Source organism: Chanos chanos, chromosome 5, assembly GCF_902362185.1.
Source record: "Chanos chanos chromosome 5, fChaCha1.1, whole genome shotgun sequence".
NCBI classification, from domain to species: Eukaryota; Metazoa; Chordata; class Actinopteri; order Gonorynchiformes; family Chanidae; genus Chanos; species Chanos chanos.
In genome coordinates this window covers 13,977,044-13,997,096 of record NC_044499.1, presented here as the reverse complement: position 1 = coordinate 13,997,096, position 20,053 = coordinate 13,977,044, and the positions used below count along the sequence as shown (strand labels likewise).

Below are 20,053 nucleotides of genomic sequence, written 5' to 3'. Positions count from 1 at the left end.
AACTGTAAAAAAGTTTCCCCGGAGATCATGTGTGCATGAAAAACTATCCTACTTTCCATCTAACAATAATTTATTTAGGGGGAAAAAAGTCCTGAAATAAACTGCATTCACAAAAGAGTAGGTAAAAAAATTGTAAAGCGGGTATTGCAGCTCTGTGACCCCGTTCATGAGATTAAGGTTTCTTAATACTTTGTCCGCAGTGTTTAAATCGGAGACAAGTAAAAACAAAGCTGTACCAGGGATCTCCACACCATGGGCTCTTACTTTTCTCGTGAAATACAGCGCCGCCTGGTGTTTTCGCTACGGGCTACTTGCAGACATGTGTATAGACACCACTAAATGTCTCAGTATGTCACACGTGAGATGCGTGAAATATGCCCGGTAAAACGATACCGCTGATTTGCCTTTAAAAATCACCATAGAACAATATAGTGGAGCTCCTAGTGTTTACCATTTGGAACATGTTTCACGTTTGTTCGAAGTAGTTTCTGTGAAGTATTCGAGATTGTTTGCCAGTGATTTAAATAGTTTGTTGGCAATTTATATACTTGAATAAAGTGAATCTAGTTTGTAAATATATATTTGAAAACTATTCACCCTCTATTTTTAGTGAAATAGTTCGGGACTTAAACAAGAATGTGATGATAATAATCTTTTGTTTCGACACTAGAAATAACACACACATTTCTGGCGCAGTGCTTTGTGGGTGTGCGCGGAGAAGTAAAATGGCGGACTTAGCAAACGAAGGTAGGCAATGGGGTGAACCAGTGAAATAACTAAACAAAGGATATACATTTAATCAGAAATCCAAGATAACTACATATACAGAAATATATAAATGCAAAATAAGTACGCATCCTTTCAGTGCTCTTTCAAAGATTGGGCATCTACTATTATGAAGCTTCATTAAGCTGCTAGCTAATGTGTGACTGTTTAACGATAGGTTAGCTAGCAGGCTAAGCAGTGATTAGCTCTCGTGGTTGCAATAATGAGAGATGAAGTTAATGCCAGAAAGCTAACCTAACCTAGAAGCGAAGCGATTAGCCAACTAGCATTCCCGGCCTTTCTGTTTTCTTTGATTTTTAGGCGGGGACGAGACAGGCATATTGATTCAGATGGTACTCTTCAGCTACATGTAAATACCATTACTTTAGGTGTAATTTAGATTGACGTGCGTATGACCGTCAATTAACGTCTGATTAAAAGGCTGTAAGCAATAAATTAACATACGTCGGCACAGAAAACTATAGAGACGAGTTCTGTCGAATATAATCACCTAATCCGGGGGAAACTTGTCCAGTGTTTATCAATTAGAAAACAACAGTTTAACGTTAGTGCCATTAGCTACTGTCACAAGTTAGAGGACTTGCAGTTTGATTTTTAGCTGCAATAATTCTAGAAAACGTAACGAAATAACGGGAAATCCTGACGAGTTACATATAGAATTAAATTTGGTCTGACGTTCATTTAGCCAAATTATATAGATGTTGTAACGCTACTTTAAGTCGTTACAGTACTTGATCACCATGCTAGCTACATCATTTGATAAACTAGAGAAGGATAAATATGTTGAGTGGTCATTTTGTCGTTGTTGCGGAGAATGAAGTTGCCCCCCCCCCCCCCCCTTAATGTAGCTATTTTAACAGCTAATAGTTTAGCTTTAGCTTCATCCTAGCCATGTAAATTGGCTTTCTTATGCTTAGATGGCTATCTTTAGCATACGCTACTGTATGTTAATATATCAAGGGCATTTGCGAAAGACAAAATGACATATATTTTCAAATAAGAGTGATTTTAACTTTATGGAATAGAATTGTAGCCAATTGTTGCAATTCTTAATCATGAGATTCATATTTTAAGATAGCTCATGAACACTAACATTATGCTAAAATTAAGTCACTGTCGGCTACCCAATGATGGCCACATTTTAATCGTATTTTGTCACTGGTTCATACATGTTGTGAAGAGATTTCACTTAATCTGTCTTGGGTGACGTACCAGCTGAAAGTTTTTATCCATTAATGTTACTCAATCCGAGAAATTGTAACGTTAGCTTTGTGGCGACATTACTGTATAGCTGGTAAGACAGCTAAGGGTTCGTTAGCTAGCTAGCTAGCAAGTTACCCAGCGTTCCAGCTATCTGAATCGGGCCCGCCCACCCCATACTCTTGAGTGTAATGTATCCCCTTTGAACACATGTCTGGAGAGAGAACTAATATGTGTAAAACACTTTTAGGTACTAAAATTGCACTGCAACAATGTCCTAAAATCTTCATTCTTGATGTGTTTATTTGTTTTAGTTGATAGCTTAAATCCTTACATCTTGTTTGATACTTTCTGTTTAACGCTGGAATTTCGTCATGTATTTTGTTGCTTGGATATGTCACTCTACACTGAGAATTTATAGCGAACTCGAAACACTCATGTTCCATATTCATGTTTTATATAAGCTTTGAAATACAATGGTTTGCGAAAAGAGTTGACTTTCTGCTTAATGTAAAAGTCAGGGAGTGCCGTTAAGAATTATGAACGTATAGTTCTTAATGCTTACAAGATGCTTTGATTGTTATGTCTTAAGTTTTAATAACTAGCAAATTGGGGCAGACTTATGTGAGCGTCAGTGTAAGTATTGTTTACGGCGTGTTTAATGTGCGCTGATATGACATCAGTTTATTTAGAGACGTGTCTGCTAAAAATAACAGAGAGGGTCAGGGGAGTCATGTGTCTTTGTTTATTTGCAAATCGTGCTGTGTGTTTCATTCCTTAATAAATTACTGGTAATAAAAAAACAGTTCCACTTAACAGATCTGAAGAGATGTCATCTTTCAACCAGCTTTCTCGACCATTGATGAATTGTTATTGTTCATTAACGTGCACAGTGAAAATGGCCAAAACCGTGAATGTTCTGTGCAGTCTAGTGTTGGATATGCTGGTCCATTAAATGTAGGGGAAATGACGCTCGTTTTCTGGGGAACTGAGCTTGTATTGTCTTTTATTTATTTATTTATTTTGAGTTTTGTGCATTTAGTGTTTTATCTGTTAGTATAAGGAATAAACTAGCTGTTCAGCATGCACTTAATATTGCATGTACACAGCACAGCATTCATACTGGTCAGGCCTTGTGGTCAAACATCTCCCCCCATCTCAAACCACTGTCATTTGCCTCTTTGTTAACGACATATTAGTGGCAGCAGAAAACGGAATCTTAGCAGGTGCTTTCCATCTATTCACTGAGATCAAAATGATTGTATTGAAACAGACTGTTATGATCGTTACCAGGTGACCCAGTTTAATCCAGGTTGAACTGATTATATATCTGCAGCTTAACTATATCCTAATTTTAATTGCACTTATGCAGTTTTGTCACATTGACAGTACATAGTTATGGGTTCAAGCTTTTTTCCCTTTAATTCTTTTAACAGAGAAACCTGCCATAGCTCCTCCAGTATTTGTGTTTCAGAAGGACAAAGCACAGAAGGTGAGTCATTGTCTTCTCTGATGGAATATTCCAGATTACAGCATGGGAACTCTGCTGTTCAGAGGTAATGTTTTCTTTCTTTCTCTTTAGCGATCTGCCGATGGATCAAGTGCAGAAGACGGAGAAGGTGAGCTTACCATCTTTTGTCAGTTGTTCTGTTTACAAAAATATGCTTATAGTTGGTCTCACAGTTGTAGTTAGGGATTCCTCAAGTAGGGAACACGGACAAGTGTTGGGGCTTCAGTAATAATCTGTCAGTGTTTGAAAAATATATTGCAGTGTAAAAGGTTTGTCCGTTGGTCCTCTGTTAAATCTCTGCAGACCTTTCTGGAAGTAGCCATCCGCTTTAAAAGTTATTTGAACGTCAGGCGAAGGAGGAGGAACAGACATCAAGGGCTGTCATTGGCTCATTTTTTTTGTTTGTTCATTTACTTTTTTTCAGATTCAGACAGAGAAGATGGAGAGTATTGTCCTCCAATGAAAAGGGAGAGAACTTCCTCTCTAAACCAGTTCCCACCATCACACTCAGGTAATGGGCTCTCACTGTTCACCACATTAAAACGTGAAGATTCTCGTGGGTAAGGGTTCTGTAGGTGCTAGCAACTGATAAGTTTGTCATACGTGTCGTAATCGGCGTGTTCATTTCTGTGTCGTTAGTCATCAGTCACATCCCAAAGTTGACTTTTTCTGTGTTGGACACACTTGAAATATGTGCTCTTAGAACTGTTTTGTTTCTGTCCTCTGTTGCAGTTTCCAAGAATAATGTCTTTATGCCCTCAAGTTTCTGCCAGTCTCCTACCGGTAACTCAGACTCAGAGCCAGGTGAGGCACTTTGACTACCCCTGCTACCAAACACTCTGACTTGAGTTGAAAATTGTGTTTGTATCAGTAGCAAAACAGCGTGTCTAATTCAGTTAATGATGTTTCACCCTGATATAAGTTCAGATTAGGTGAAGAATAATTGAATAGTCATGTTGCTCTTTTTTTTTTTTATTGACCTCCCCTCCCCCCTGTCCTCAGTTAGCCAAAAGCAGCGTACTGTTTATAGCACGAAATAATAGTGAAATAAGTCCATTAAGGTCACGTACCTGTGATTAAGAGACATCGACCTGTAGGATTTGTTAGTTCAGATTGGTGTCAGCTCTCCTGTACTTTGTTAGAGTCCAAAATAGAGATAACAGAAATTACATGAATCATATTTTGAAAATCCATCATCAGTGTTTTGAGTAAAATCACAAAACAGCAGAAAAATTAGGTGTAAATATCCAATTTTACAGATCAAAAAAAGGGCAAGAAAAAATTCATTAGTTTTGCGTCTTTCCATTTGCAATGCGAGTTCAGATTCAAACGGATTAAAAAACAAACAAACATGGTACCAAACTAAAGAGAAGCTTGTGATTTGCTTTGTCTGCAGCCAGTATTGCAGCAGCTTGTGAGATAGTTATTGCATCAGTTCCTTTCTGATAGGACTTGGCATACTGTGCAGTCTCATAGTAATCTTCAGTATTCTCGGAGCAACTGACTGAGTATCGCCAGTGTAACTGACACATGAGGTCAGACAGTTTATGCTCAAAAGGTGTGTGTGTGTGTGTGTGTGTGTGTATGACTTGAAATGAAGGGGAAAGAGCAGAGAAATGTTTGTTTTATAGACTTTGTTTTTGGATCCCAGAGTCCAGAATTCAACCTCTGAATTGCTAACTGCTCACTTGGAGACAGCAAAGTGTGTGTGTGTGTGTGTTTGTGTTTGTGTTTGTTTGTTGAAATGTTGACATGGTGAGGCATAGAGTGTATCTCTTCGGGTTTCTCGACTCTTGTCCTGCCATCATTCCCCTTCCTTGTTTAGTCAGGGTAAATGAATGCCCAAGATCTTAGTGACCATGGTAAGTGCACCAAACACCAACGTATTATGAAATGAGACATTCTCTCACTTCCTCGAGACCCAATTTAGAGATCCCTCTCTTTCAGATATTTCTAATGAGCTTGAGTCAGCAATCTTCGGTTTATATAGTGAGCAGCGTTGAGTTGCTGTTAAGGGCTCGTACTTTCGCATGGCTGAATGGACTTGAAATGGAGTGACTGTTGAACTGTGGGCTGTTTCAGTGCTGAGACGGTGCTCTTGCAGGGGCTGTGGCGAGCTGAAGTGAGAACAGTGGGAGATGCTCTTGGAGCATTCTGTTCTATTCCTGGCTCCTCAAATATAGAGCACAAATCCAGTCAAGCACATCAAACCAAAAAACGTGCTGTCGGGGGAAATGGCTCGGCTACCGTCTCAATCGAAAAGAATTTGAAGAAGCTAAGTTTTGAGCCTGCAGGGTATTTTTAGAGGAACTTAACAGGAAGTGGTCAAGTAGTGCTGGTCCAGGTTGTCATGGTGACAGGCCTGTGGGGCATGGAGCATGTCCAGTTCGTTGATTCTCTCGTGAGCAAAGGCAAGAGAGAGGGTAGCGTTGCTCTGTTTACTGCAAGCGTAATAGCAGCCTGTGGACATACTGATAGACCTGTATTTGAGAGGTCTTCGTTAAGCCCTAAATGCTTTTTTTAATATGTTTGTGTGTGTGTGTGAGAGAGAGAGAGTGCAAAAGAGAAGCAAGCACCACGGGCAAAACCCAGTGTAACACACTTGAGTCTGAGTAGACCTCAGCAACCCACTTCTCAGTGCCTGTTGTGCGGTATTATGAATTAACCAGATATGTTGAATGGACTAGACGTGAGCTCTTGAAACCCAGCAGAAGAAGAGCAACGTGCTAACCATATGCCAGTAGTCTTTTTTTTACCCCTTCCCCTTCTTTAAAAATAAACAATTGTACTTGTCTTGATAATCTCTCCTCCAGAGGAAAAGCCAGTTGGATTTCGATTGAAACCTCCAACCCTGATCCATGGACAGGCCCCCAGTGCAGGTAGGAATCTTTGTCTCTGCAAGGCCCTATGAGAAAGATGCAGTAGAGAGAACAAATTATGAAGTGTTACAAGGGTTAGTCAAAAGTAATCCATTCAATGGGGAATTCATCTTCTACCATTTTTTTTTCTTCTTTCTTTTATCTTTCTTTTATGTTTTTTTTCTTCTTTTAATACTGAGTAGAATATCCGCAATCATGAAACATTTCTTCTGTTCTTTGTGGTCAAAGAGGAAATTGAAATTTTAAGCTGACTCAGACATTATGCATACAGAGCCAACTGAGGATATGTGGACTGTCATCCTTTCTAAACAGACAGAAACATTAATCTTCTGTTTTTCGCTGTGAGGGGATGGGATTGCTTCTGCGCTCCACAGGAACACGTCAGGCTGATGCAGTCTGCCGTCTTCCTGGTTATTCAGTCAGAGATCTAATCTATTAGCAGGTTCTCTTGCAGGCCTCCCGAGTCAGAAGCCTAAGGAGCAGCAGCGGAGTGTTTTACGACCAGCGGTTCTCCAGGCTCCGCCCACCAAAACGTTCACGGACAACAGTAAGACTAGTGAGTGACCCTTATAATGCCACACCGACTTAGAAAAGCTCTCAAGTACGTGAGCAAAACCGAAAAAAAAAAATGACATCATGTGCCGTCACGTTATCTAGTGTAAAATTGAATCTAACACAAAAACTGGAACAAAGCTTGATAGTAAGCTAGTTGAAGGGCTGTATAACAAGGAATGTAGACTTGGCAATATCATCACACTGTTATAACAGACATATGTCTAACATGTTAAAGCCAAAAACATGATTGGAGTAGCCAAATTACGGCCCAAAGCCCGTCTTAGCTTATATAACTTGGTAAATCACTGAGCAACTGTACTGACATTTCAAGTCATGCGTGACACCCATATTTCCAGGCATTCAACATGCGTTATTCATCCTGTTCATCTTCTTTTTTTTTTAACCCGTGTATAACTTTCTTTCGCCCTGTCAGCAGACTCCACCTGTGGGACGAATGGTGTTGGGAAGTTCTCAGACGCGGCATCTCAGGAGGGCCGGCCGTTTTTCGGTAATAGCACAGAGAACTTGGACAAATCACAGGTGAGTGCACCAGACCCTGTTTTTTTTTAATTACCTGATAGTCACACTCACAATTCCTTCACCCATTTACCTTGTTAAAATCTCACCATGCTGATTTGGAGGCTAGCAAAAGTGCCCAAAATTTTATTTTTAACTAGTACATTACACATCAAGTGAACTGCGCATATTGTAACACATGTGGAGTTTGTTGCTCAAAAGTGACTATTAATCGACATCCTTGATTGTATTTATCACTTTTTTTTTTTCTCCTCTGTCTTGTTGAACCAGAAACTGTTTTGATTATTTTATGATAGCATTTGACATTTCCACCAGGCCAAAAATTGATGACTCTTCTAACTTTGGACCTCCAAAAAACCTAAAAATATATCTAATTATTTGTCATATATTTAGTTAATTTTCTCTAATGTGTTTTTCTTATTTTGTGCATATTGCCTTAAATTTTTAATGCCTCGTTGTTACTATCCTGAAAATATGAGCTAGCCGCAGCAGGCTGCATGTGAACCTAGGCCCTACTAGACATAGTCTGCTGGTCTGATGGGAGTAAAAGTGGCCTGTTGACTTGCCCATGTTCTCTGTTTTTCCCTTTTTCTCCTTCTCCGTCTCTCTTTCTCTTTGACACTCCTGGAGGGCGTCTGGCGCCCAACTAAAAAGTAGTCCCCTTACAGTCGACCGTTTTTTTCCTGCTGTAATTTACTCAAGATCGATAAGAGTCTAGGGTCTGTACAGTTAGGTGTGCAATAGTGCATTGTTTGGACTGTCATGACTAATTTGAATGGAACAGTTTCTGAATAAAACAGTTTTGTAAAAGCAGTGGGACACTAGAGACTGTACTACATCATGTGTACAGTTCAAAGGAACATGATCACTCTGATTCACCAAACACGTTTGAACTCTGGTTAAATCCACAGCGTAGCATGGGTGCCTCAGTTGACCCTGTAGATCATAGCGCAGAGAGGTCACAACGGACATCTCATTTCCTGAGTCTGTTTCAACCCTGTCTTTTTTCTTTATTGTTTCTGCAGAAGCAAGAGAAAGAGGAGGGAGACGGCACTGCTGGTAAGACGGGAGAGAGCGGCCAGAAAAAGGATCTCCTCGCTGATTCCAGTTTTGTGTTTGGACAGAATATTAAGGAAAGAGCAAAGGTAAGAGAGTGTGTGAAAAGAAAAAGATGAATACCCCCCCCCCCCCCCCCCCCCCCCATACAGTCCATGTTCTTCTCTCTAATCCTACTTTTATTGAAACCCGTTTGAAAAAAAAAAAAAAAAGAAAGAAACACTCCACCCAGTGTCTGTTTTTTGTTTTGTTTTGTTTTGTTTTGTTTGTTTCTTTGCTCAGTTGGATGGAGAAAGCACAGCGAGCGATTGCAAAGACTCTGCGACACAAGAGTCTGTGTCAGGAGGAACTAATTACTTTCTGCAGTACATCGGCACCCCAAGGTAAGGGCCGAAGAGCACGTCTCCCATTATGGCTCTCAGATTACTGGAGCCACCATGTTTACCTCAAATCCACTAAATCTCCCCCCCGTTTGGCCTTTCAGTTCCCAGAATGCCACAAACAACGTAGACAAAGGGGCAAAATTTGTCTTTGGGCAGAATATGTCTGAGCGAGTGCTGGTAAGTCTAACGGAGACCGTTCTCCGACGTACTTAACTTTGTGACCCGTTCTTTTTCGCACGTGAAAATGGGGTGTCATTACGAACGGAATGGTTGGTTTTTTTTTCTTAACGTCTGTGCATTTTGATACCATGTGAAATTCCAAAAGCAGTAAATGTGGCAGGAGTGACCTTTTACCGTTTCTGTTGGTTCTCAGAGCCCTCCTAAGGGTGGAGAATCAGCAGCTGATACTGGTAAAGAAAGTCCTGCTCCATCATCAGAACCCTCATCACAGGAGGCTACACCAGACAAGAGTATGTGTACACATTTCCTATGTACCGGTTTGGTTTGTAGCCATGAGTCAAAACCAAGCTCTTTTCTGTTTAGATAGTTTATCCTTGCATGACAAAATGGGTAAAGCAGGTGTTTAGTAGGCCAAGCCCAGTTGACCTGAGCACTGTATGCTGATTAAATAGCTGAGAAGTCATTTCGAAACACATTGGTGCTGAACAAATATTTCTTTTTCAACATGTCATGTGGTTAAAGCCCCAGAAAAGTCGTTGATCAGACAAACAGTTTCAGGTAAGACTGACAGCCCATAGCTGAAGGCGTTGTTGGTTTTGTTTCAGATCACAGCGTGACTGAGTCCCTAGAGGAATCAGCCGCAGCTTACACCAAAGCCACCGCCAAGAAGTGCATTCTGGAGAAAGTGGAGGTGCGAACTGGAGAGGAGGCTGAGAGTAATGTTTTACAGGTTGGTTTCCTGTCCCCAGTCATTCAGCACCTTTGAGTGTCAGACATACCTGCCTACCTTAATATTTCTTGTTGGTGTATGGAAGGACATGTTAAACACTACAGAAATGGGCGTGGCTTGCCATGCTTACCATGACATAAAGACTCCACCAGAGCTGACGACCGCATGACTGACATTTCCTTTTCTGTTTTTTTTTTTTGTTTTGTTTTGATTTCTTTGTTTTTTGTTTTTTTTTTTATTATTAAACAGATGCAGTGCAAGTTATTTGTGTTTGACAAACCAGCCCAGTCTTGGATTGAACGAGGTCGTGGGCTCCTGAGACTCAATGACATGGCATCCACTGATGATGGAACGTTACAATCCAGATTAGGTGCGTATGATCAAATGAACTTTCTCTTTTTGCATAACATATGTAATATTATTGTCGGTCTCCTTGTCTAGTGCTTTATGGCCACTATCAGAGAACCCACTTATTCTCTTTAAATTTAATCGGCCCACGTTTACCTCTTCTTACCCTCTCTTACTATTTGTGGAGACTGGAAATAGTAAAGCTGTGAATGCGCCGTCTTTGTTTCCCAGTCATGCGTACCCAGGGCAGTCTTCGTCTGATCCTCAACACTAAGCTGTGGCCCCAGATGCAGGTGGATAAGGCCAGTGAGAAGAGCGTCCGCATCACTGCCATGGACACAGAGGACCAGGGAGTCAAGGTCTTCCTCATATCGGTACGGCACAAAGCCGACCTGTGCTCCCGCACGCCAAATATTTACTCATCCCATCTGTGCCTTTCTGCTCTGATTAGCTCTCTGCCCCGTATAATTCAGTTTGAGTTGTAGCGTAGATGTTTTTGAAACAAACGAAGGGATTGTTTGCTGAACTGGCCGTTGATGTTGTGTTCTGTTAATTAGTTTTTAATGAAGTCCAGGCCTTGGTGATGATGTGATGCGTGGTATGTTCCAGGCCAGCTCTAAGGACGCCGGGCAGCTGGCTGCAGCGTTGCACCACCGCATCCTTGCGCTGCGGAGCCGTGCGGAACAAGAGCCGGAAAGCACACCCGCCCAGCCTGAGCCCGAGGTACCGCAGTCTAACGAGGACGACAGTGACTACGACGAGCCTGCCAATAACCCAGTCACAGGAAACGCTACTGCTAGCGGTAACGCTCTCTCTCCTCTGGTCTTAGACCCTCGTCAGCTAGCGACAGACTTCCATTTTAGAATAAACGATCGCGTACGCTACTGCCTGACCCGATTCATACTTTTAAGATCGTCTGTGAGATTTTCTTTTATTTGATTGGTCAGTAGACGTAATGCCACTGTTTTAGAGCAGTTGAAAAATGTTTGCCGCACCATCTCAGGTCTGTAACAATTTTCTCTCTCTTACAGGTACCTCTGAAGGTGGAGAGGCCCCAGCAGCTGAGAGCACATAGCATCATCATCATCTGCCCGACACAAAACTTCTCAACAGGGTTTTAGTGCAGGCATCTCTTCGGGTGGCCCTAATCAACTTGGCACTCTAAGACCAGTACTTTGGATATTAGAGATCTAACCCTGTATTGGAGTCTCTCACCTAACTTGTGTAGTTCATTTTTTTTCTCCTCTGCATTTAATGTAAATCTGGAATTTGGATTTGTTTTGTTTTTATTTGTATTTTTGTTTTGTTTAGATTTTTTTTTTTCCTTTTTGACGACAACAAAAGAAAAAAAAAATTGCAAGACTTTCCATGAATGGTTTTGGACTTGCCCGCTCATCATATTGATGAGTGTGAGGGTGTTTCCTCTCCGTTTTAACATATGGCACATGTCAAGACTGCAGTTTGTATCGTGGGACTTTTTTTACTCCCCCGGCTTCAGACCACATCTCTCCTGTGACATCATCCACAGACTCTCATCATCGGCATCTATTGACCAATCGTCTGGTCAGTAACTGTGCACCCATCGGATTCCCCATCTGTTCTACTTAGTCAAAACATTTTCTCAATCTTAATTTATTTCTATGGTAATAGAGATTCATTAAGCATTTCAGACATATTCACTGGTTTAGGATAAGCCGATACTATTAGTTCTCAGCAATGATGGTAATTAGATAGATTTCTTATTGACGTAATAAATAAAGGACTAAACCAACACAGACTGTGATATTGTGACTCCTACCTAACAAACCATAAGAGGAGGAAAGTAGTTTCGTCCCTACAGTTTTCTGGAAAATATATGGCTTTCTGTCCAGTAGCCTTTGGGCAAGTGTGTTTTGTTTTATTTTTATTGACAAAAACTTCCTGCAGATACTTGTTTTTATTTTCCATACTCGGAGTTTTTTTTTTTTATGATTATTGATTTATTATATAACTTTTTATCCATTTTCATTTCCTTGGAGACCATATGTTGGTAATGAAGATTTACTTTGTGTGTTTAAAGTTTGAGTGCATTTAGAGAAAAAAAAAAAAACCTGTTCAGCCCCTGAATGTCATGTAAATTTATATGAATATATTATCATTTACTAGAACTCCATGTCTCCAGGCCTCCTTTGCAAAAATAAATCTTAAAATCAAAGTGAAAACATAATTTTTTTTTTGCTGTCACACTCTTCCTTAATATGAATGAAATGTATGTATTTGTTTGGAGGGCTGCAGACCACGCTTTCCTAATTATAATCACCAGTTACTAATAAGTCCAGCAGATGTCAGACCTTCAAATGTCATGGCAATGTCACATCAATAGTGAGATCATGTATCAAGGTTGTGGCTTATGGGCTTTGTCACATACATGTTGTTTTTAATTTCAAGTCTTCGGCTGCCAGTTCAGGTCAGGGGAAAGTGAGGAGAGGGCCATAGCAGTATTTGTACTCAGCTGTATGCAAGGGAATATGGAATTCCACTGAATGCACACTATGCATGTGGAAGGGGGTTTCATGCAGTTGTTCAATATATGAACACAAGGTGTCACTCTTGACTCCAAAAATGTGGATGAGACACACAGCACATTCAAAACGTAGTTAAAATAGTTCAAATTCTGCTTATTTCAGTGAATGGAAAGTAGACCGGATATGGTTTTTTGTTCGGTCCTGATATAAGTAGTTTTCTGACATCAGGAGGTCAGGTCATACTCAAGTCTGGATCAATAACAATATGATCAATAACAAGTTTGCAGCGTTACAGTCATGTCTGCAGAAGCTCAGTGTGCTACTGCTGTGCAAACGTCCTTTGAGATGTCCCCAGATATAGTCTGATTCATTGAATATGATTGAAATACTTTGAAACACTCTTTTACTGAATGCAAAATCCTCTCTGACTTCATAACAATGAAAATATTAAAGGCCATTATATTTTAAAAGCAGCATGAATTTTTACACGGGGGAATTCAAGATTGCTGAACCGAGAAATACATCAGCTAAACTGGCAAAAGCCTATGTGGGCATGTTATGTTCCAGGGCTACACTTAACATACAACATGAGGATTTATGTGCTCTGTTTTTAAGAAGGTGCACTAATTTTGTTTGCCCGCAGATGTCAGTAAATTGCGAAAATCTTAAATTTTTCGACTGCTTCAAAACCAAAACTCTTTTGCCGGGGCAGTTGGTTCAACTGTTGAAGCATTGAAAAGTTTTATCTACCAGAACTTTAGCTATCAGTATAGCACTTTAGCTATCAGTAAAAATGACAAGATCTTACTTCTTCTGACTGATGGCTCTATCAGTCAGATACTACACTTCATTTCAGTTTCCAAAACCACGAGGTTCATATTCTGGCACAAGAAATTTATTTAAGAGGGAAATTCCTGACACAACAAGCACATTCCCCTTAAAATGATCAAAAAGGCATAATTAAATCTCACTAACATTCATTTTGCAACAAAAACGGAATAGAATGTACTAAAGGTAATTTTCTATGGCTTCTTGCTTATAGCATTTTGAAATCTGAATCATGCTTGAAACTCAGAGAAGCTAAGCTACAGCTTCCAAGCATTTTGTATCATGGTGACAAAGTAGTCATCACTGTCAATAGAGGCACTGACTCCACTGTAGTAGTTCACAAACTCCTCCAGAGTCACCTGCAAGATAGAGCGATATTTTCAGCATAACAGAATCTACACTGTTCATACGGGTAACAACAACAACAAAAAACATTCCAAGGTTGGTTCGTTCTGCCTGAATTGAAAAGTAGTTAACTTTGGTGTTTTGCTATCAAATTCCACATCGTTGAATCCTCAATTATGTATTTACATGCAGCTTCTAAACATGCCTGTCAGTGAATCTTATAATCGCTATTATAATCATTATGTTACCTTGCCATCTTTCTCATACGGGGAGTCAAAATTATCCAGGAAGGAACGGAACACTTGTTCCTCACTCCACTCTCCACTCTTAAATTTTGGATGATGTTGACAGTTATAGATCCCCCGCAGGTCCTCCACGGTCACCACATGATCGCCGGTCCTGTCCAGTTTCTTAAAGGCCTGCGATATCACCTGCTTCCTCACGTTGGACATTGGAGGCTTTGCAAAAATTGAGACTGTATCACACTCCACAACAGGGACTAGAGTGGCCTGAGAGGTTCAGTCTGTTAGATTATTGTTAAAACACTGCTGTCTGTGTCACAATGACTGTGGAATGTCATATTTACAAATGATTCAAAAAGGCTTGTAATTATTGTGCTTGATGTTACAAGATCAAAACGACGTGTAAGTTTACATCCCAGTTTTGTCTATCTATTTCTTACCCTCAGGCTCTCCAAAAACTCATTGAAATCTATGGTGCCGCTGCCGTCTCTGTCCAGCATCCCAAAAATCTTCAGAATCTTGTCCTTGCTCATGGACACACCATAAGTTTCCAACCCCTTCTGAAATTCCTGAAAATCCAGAGACTTACTGCCATCATCGTCCATGATACGGAAGGTCCTTACCATAAATAAATACAGAGAGGGTGTAATTAGACAGGTCTTGGGATCAATTTCTCATATGACTGCATTTCTGTCTGCTGTATTTGAGGTGTTCTTCAGTTACAAAAATAAACAGCAGTTAAGTTTGCATGAAGGGTTTGTTGAGCTTTCTCACATGCAGTACCTTCCCAGTCCTTTAATACCAGCTGCTCCTCTTGCCAAACACTGCTGTCTCAGCTCTTCCAGTGGGTCTGAAGACTGGTCACCAGCCATTTTTTCCCCTGTTCTTCTTTATGACCTCCAAAAACAATGAAATGAAGAGAATCAGGCAGTTTATAGGTTTGGATACAGATTTGTTTAATGATGCTTTGATGGATCACTAAATGATGGATAATTAGTGTAGTAAACTAGAAAAATCTCATTATCCTCTCTATCTGTTGGTGATTCTCCTATCTGCTGGTGATATCACAAGAGCCCAATTCTCACACTGACTTTAAACATGTACAGTATCTTTGCCCTCTTTAAGCAAAAATAATACCTAAACAACAGCACACTAAGTGTGAAGTGGTGGGCGTGGAAACAAAACAGTCACATGATCAAATAACCAAGCATCCTGGGAGCTTTCGTTGGCTCAGTAACTGAAGAGTGTTACTATAAACATAAAATGCACTGAAACAAGTGCCTGGAAACAGGACTTTTAAGAAGATTCACAATTTATTTTGTTGAAAGCTTTAAGAGGATCTCTCATAATTCACTCAATGATTCACTTTCCATAAAGTATGTGTATGTTAGAAATCTTATCTTCAACTCCTGTTAGTCATGGCCATCCCAACAACAAGCAAAATCAACACACTTACTCTGAAAACCCGTGATAAATGAGGACAAGCTGAAGGGTGACAGGCACTGACAGAAACAGTCCTACATGTCTACATAGGCTGGAGTAGCCTATTTATTTTAAAGTCATTGACTGAACAGGATGCAATTTCTTTGAAAGTCATAATTCCTCGATTGGAAAGGATTTATGATCCAAGCCTACACTGTTATTAAATGACTTTAAATGATAACATGAATGACACTGAATATTGAATAGGCTTAATCTAATTTCGAGTTTAATGTTTTAAGGAAGTAAATTTCTCCCCAACAATGAATGGATTTGTTTACGGCAGTGCACGGTTTCCATGGCAACAAGACCATAACCCGTTTAATATTTTTCCTGTCCAGGCTCTGCTACAAGCAAGGTTTACCCCAAACTGACTAGGAATATGTTTTGAAATTTTACTCTTACCGGGGACATTAAAAACACATACACAAGTCTTTCAAAGTTTCCAAGTTGAAATACCTGTTGAATGAAACAGTGATCCCGCAGTGTTACTTCTCCCTCGTACAGACTCGAACAAGCACCGCACACACACACACACACACACGACAGTCTCGCTGCTCCTCCTCTTCCTGAGCGTAATATATTCTTCGTTATTGGAATGGAATCATGATGTATGTAGTGATGGATGCAGTAAAGAACATTAAACATGCATGAGAAATCACCTAAAATTCTTCGTCTGGTGTGTCCTTTATAAGGTGAGGGTTTTTAGGAAGACCCGGCTTTCGTTGAGGTTAATGCGAGTTGTTGGGTGTCATGGGTATAACATTTAGCCTAGTAACGATGTGTGATGGGTCTAACTAACAGTAAGTGGAGTTGAACAGAACAACGAGAATTTGAAATGCATCGTTAATCTTCAGTTGACCACATTAATGTTGGAATAAACCTGTCCAAATCCTGCTGACAGTTCACGATGTGGAGATGTCTGTCCACAGGTTTGCAAAAGAGTAAACTTATCTCGTGTTGGCAGCTAGGCCACATTAAGCTCATTAGATTTATTTATATTTATTTCTGTTCAACCCAGACATTACCCAGAATACCCGAGCCTTAAGAACTCAGGAAACCGATTCACGTTGATTCTGCATAATCATTAGGTGCGCAAATTTGTGCAATTATGTTGTAATTACGTTTACATTACATTACATTTCTTTATTTCGCAGACCCTTCAATCTAGAGCGACTTCCAAGACAGGCGGAATACAAACCAAGCAAGTAACGTTGTAATGTATTCTAGCATCAAGGTTAAAGGGGAGCCCCCCACTGTGCTCCGCTCTGTTGAGGACCTGTGAACAGTAATTCAGATCTTGCTTTAAAATCTGCTCACCCAGGACGATGATGGTTAGAGAAAATGAGAAACAGTCAACCAGATCTTAGAGCCATTTTAGATAGCTTAGTCCTTTGACTTAGCGTTTGAAATGATTTGTTTACCTCAGTATGTTTAGTGTCTCCAACAGTCTTAAATAACACTAGGTCTCGTCAGAATTACAGCTGAGATTTAATCATCATCACAGAATGTTTTGTCACTCTGGCTGCGGTCAGAGCGTTGTGTTTATCATGGAGGTTGGTTTTGGATAGGTCCTCATGGTCCTGTGCCCATTTACTACTTAAAAGCAAACAACGGATCACCAACTGAAGTGGTTTTCTCTCATTAAGATAATGTTCAGCCAGACCACAACACTCAAATTTATATTTCTCTTCAAAGATTTATCACGAACATTTATCAGAACATGCTCAGTGTGGGTGTGTTGGTGGGTGTGTGTGGGGAGCACTTGATTTATACTCATTCTCAACTGATTCATATTGATTAGTCTGCTTTTTGGGGTTCCGTGTTGTTCTCATGCACTGCGATGACATGCTCTTGGTTACTCTTCAAGCCAATGTGTAATATAATACTACACAGGATATGCACAATGAAGTCTGGTCTGGTTCCACCAGTTTTGTAAGGAACTTTCAAACATGGAAACTAAATTTGTCCAACACATTTACCATGACGGCCAAAGCGGACCTAATATGACCGAATTAGATGCATTTTGTAATCTATTTGTGCATTATTGTGTCCCCATACATCTGAGTGGATAAGCAGAATTTATTTCATTCATCTATCAATTCATCAATAAAATGTATCCTAATGGTGGTTCTGAATTATAATACTACTTACCTCTACATGTGAGAATTATCGTGGAGATAAAATGAAAACGAAAAAATGATTTTCTTCTCAGCAAAGACTAATCCTTTGCAAGAGCTTTGTTGTATTGTCAGGAGCAACTGTACAAAAAATGAGAATGCAGTACCATTAGTGTGTGACAAACAAAATTGAAATGAGCAAGAAAAGAAACTAAACAATGTAATCATTTTGAAGATGGTTACATTTATTCGGCAAACGTTTAAGAATGCAAGATTTAATAGAAACTCCATTTTGGCACAGGTTTTTTATAAATAAATATTTGATTGTCTCTCTCTACTACACTGATTAAATAAATAACTAATCTAAACACTGTCCCATAAATATTGATTGTCCACTACAAGAGAGATGCACTGCATCAATGTTCTTTTTTGTTTGTCTATTTGTTTGTTTTTGTATGTTTTTTTGCTGCTGGGCAACAACTCCCAGCAATGTCAGACTTGAGCCTGTTTGTGTAGATAAGAAGTTGAGATGGTAGAACCTCAGAAACACGCATAGGACTTCCACTTCACCTTTTGAGGTTGGTTACAAGCACACAATAGGAATGACATCAATAAGTCCTACAATTAAAGGAAATATAAAACCTCTCAATCTAGACTGACTAAATGACAGTTGAAGAAAGTGTATGCACTGGTGCAAAAATCACACTTGTGTTTTCAGCTGGAGTAGATTGTTCTAGAATGCTATATTGCCTCAATGTAATAACGTCTATATTCTCCAAAACCTGTATTAATCCTTAGTACTGTGTAGCATTTAACACAGAGACCACATCATTGTTTTATGTAATATATACGTTATCATATTAAACCTGAGCTTACAACCAAACGCACCCATTTAACAGAAAGCGGACATTTGTAGCAATTCCAATAAAAAATGACCAGATGCAGCGGATTACACTGGATGCGTAGAGTTTGTTTGTGAACAGCCCATCCTGAGCTGTCAGTACTTTTTAGTCCAGCCTCACTGCCAAGCCCCCACTGCTTTCCAGTATTTCAGCGTACCTAGCTGTTGACGTGTTTTTACAGTAAGTTCATTAGCTGCAGAGACAGGTCCTGTTTAGGCTTGATGGCTTCAGGCTGCCCTCCAATCTCATTTGTGGTTTTGTCTTTAATTACCTCACAGTTCTAATTATTTAAGTAGACCATTAGTTTTACTTGACCTTTTTTTTTTTTTTTTTTCACTATGAAGGCGACAAGTGTAAGGAAAAGACTTCAGTTATCTGGGCGTTAAGTATGACTGGTAAATGTAGGTGGTATTATCTGGTAATGATTCCATGTTCCAGATGGATCTAGATGAGGCTCTGTGTGGGTTTTTGACTTAATTAAACTGTAAGAATGTCAGTAGTTGGCTGCACAGTGGCTCCAGAATTTTCTCTGAACCTTCCAGAAGGAGTCTGTTATTGTCAGGAAACATTTGTTTTTGATTATATAAAAAAAAATAGCAATAGGGTAGCCTTTTTGTTTCTATGATAATGTGTCCCTCAAAGTTGTCTTTGCATTGCTGTATTATCCCTGTATAATGTAACAGTCGTGTCTGATTTGATGATGCACATGCATTCTATAGGTTACATAATACAATAGCTCTAGTTATTATATTTTTACACCTTGTACTATTGCTTTCACATGTATGAGTTAGTTGGCCTTGCAGTAGTCATAATACATTATAGCATGCTTGATTTTGTTGGCATAGGCATTAAAGGGGTTACATTAAGTTAAAAGCCCAGTTGAATTGTGTTTCACAGAACCAGATATGTTAGTGTACAGACATAAATACATGGAGCTGAAAGCATTCTTTTACCATCTTAACTGGCAAAAGAAACTTCTGCTCTGGGTTTAATTACTCACTCAAGCTTAAACTGAGGGCATTCAGTTTTGGGGTGCAAATCAGTCCTGTGGAGCAAAAATATTTTATACTACTGAACATGTTTTGGCAAGGCTTTGAGAAAGCAGAAAGCTTTGTTTAGTGGGTATTCTTCTCTAGAGACAGTGTATAGTGCATACTGTAGTACATCTAACCTGAAAAGACACGTTAAAGTTACAAGTGTTATTTGTCTTTGATTTACTTTGACTCCTGTCCTGTGATGCAGGTATAGTAAAAGCTAGATTAGTTGCATATTTGAATATACATATGTATATATATATATATAACACAAAATGAGGTAGATTGTCACAGTGGTTAACTTAATACTTCAATATTCAGATAACATTGGTAACAAAAGGGGATCTAAAGTCTCCGCACTTGTTTAGACACAATCCATGCAGACACAGTTCCTGTTAAAATTAGAAACATTCAAGAAAAAGTCTTCAACAACTT

General features: G+C 39.6%; 2 protein-coding genes across 4 annotated transcripts; one reads left to right on the top strand and one right to left on the bottom strand.

Annotated features, from left to right (window-relative positions):
• Positions 1 to 725: 725 nt before the first annotated feature.
• ranbp3b (RAN binding protein 3b) lies at positions 726 to 11,459 on the top strand. 3 transcript variants are annotated; one of them, XM_030773747.1, is made up of 17 exons: positions 726 to 747; positions 3,423 to 3,478; positions 3,569 to 3,605; positions 3,921 to 4,007; positions 4,229 to 4,300; positions 6,310 to 6,375; positions 6,830 to 6,931; positions 7,364 to 7,470; positions 8,493 to 8,612; positions 8,806 to 8,906; positions 9,008 to 9,083; positions 9,280 to 9,376; positions 9,692 to 9,816; positions 10,066 to 10,186; positions 10,396 to 10,538; positions 10,774 to 10,966; positions 11,196 to 11,459. In XM_030773747.1, the coding sequence occupies exons 1-17, from the start codon at positions 726 to 728 to the stop codon at positions 11,237 to 11,239; spliced, it is 1,569 nt and encodes a 522-aa protein (XP_030629607.1). In that variant the 3' UTR covers positions 11,240 to 11,459. The 3 variants fall into 3 exon arrangements, with proteins under 3 accessions (XP_030629607.1, XP_030629605.1, XP_030629606.1); XM_030773745.1 differs by having other exon boundaries at positions 6,818 to 6,931; XM_030773746.1 differs by having other exon boundaries at positions 6,818 to 6,931; positions 7,367 to 7,470; positions 11,196 to 11,458.
• A 2,294-nt stretch (positions 11,460 to 13,753) lies between these two features.
• On the bottom strand, positions 13,754 to 14,955 carry capsla (calcyphosine-like a). The gene is made up of 4 exons (XM_030775871.1): positions 14,867 to 14,955; positions 14,524 to 14,701; positions 14,090 to 14,299; positions 13,754 to 13,855 (listed from the first exon to the last, which is right to left on the bottom strand). Exons 1-4 carry the CDS (start codon positions 14,953 to 14,955, stop codon positions 13,754 to 13,756), a joined length of 579 nt encoding a protein of 192 aa, XP_030631731.1.
• Positions 14,956 to 20,053: the final 5,098 nt, after the last annotated feature.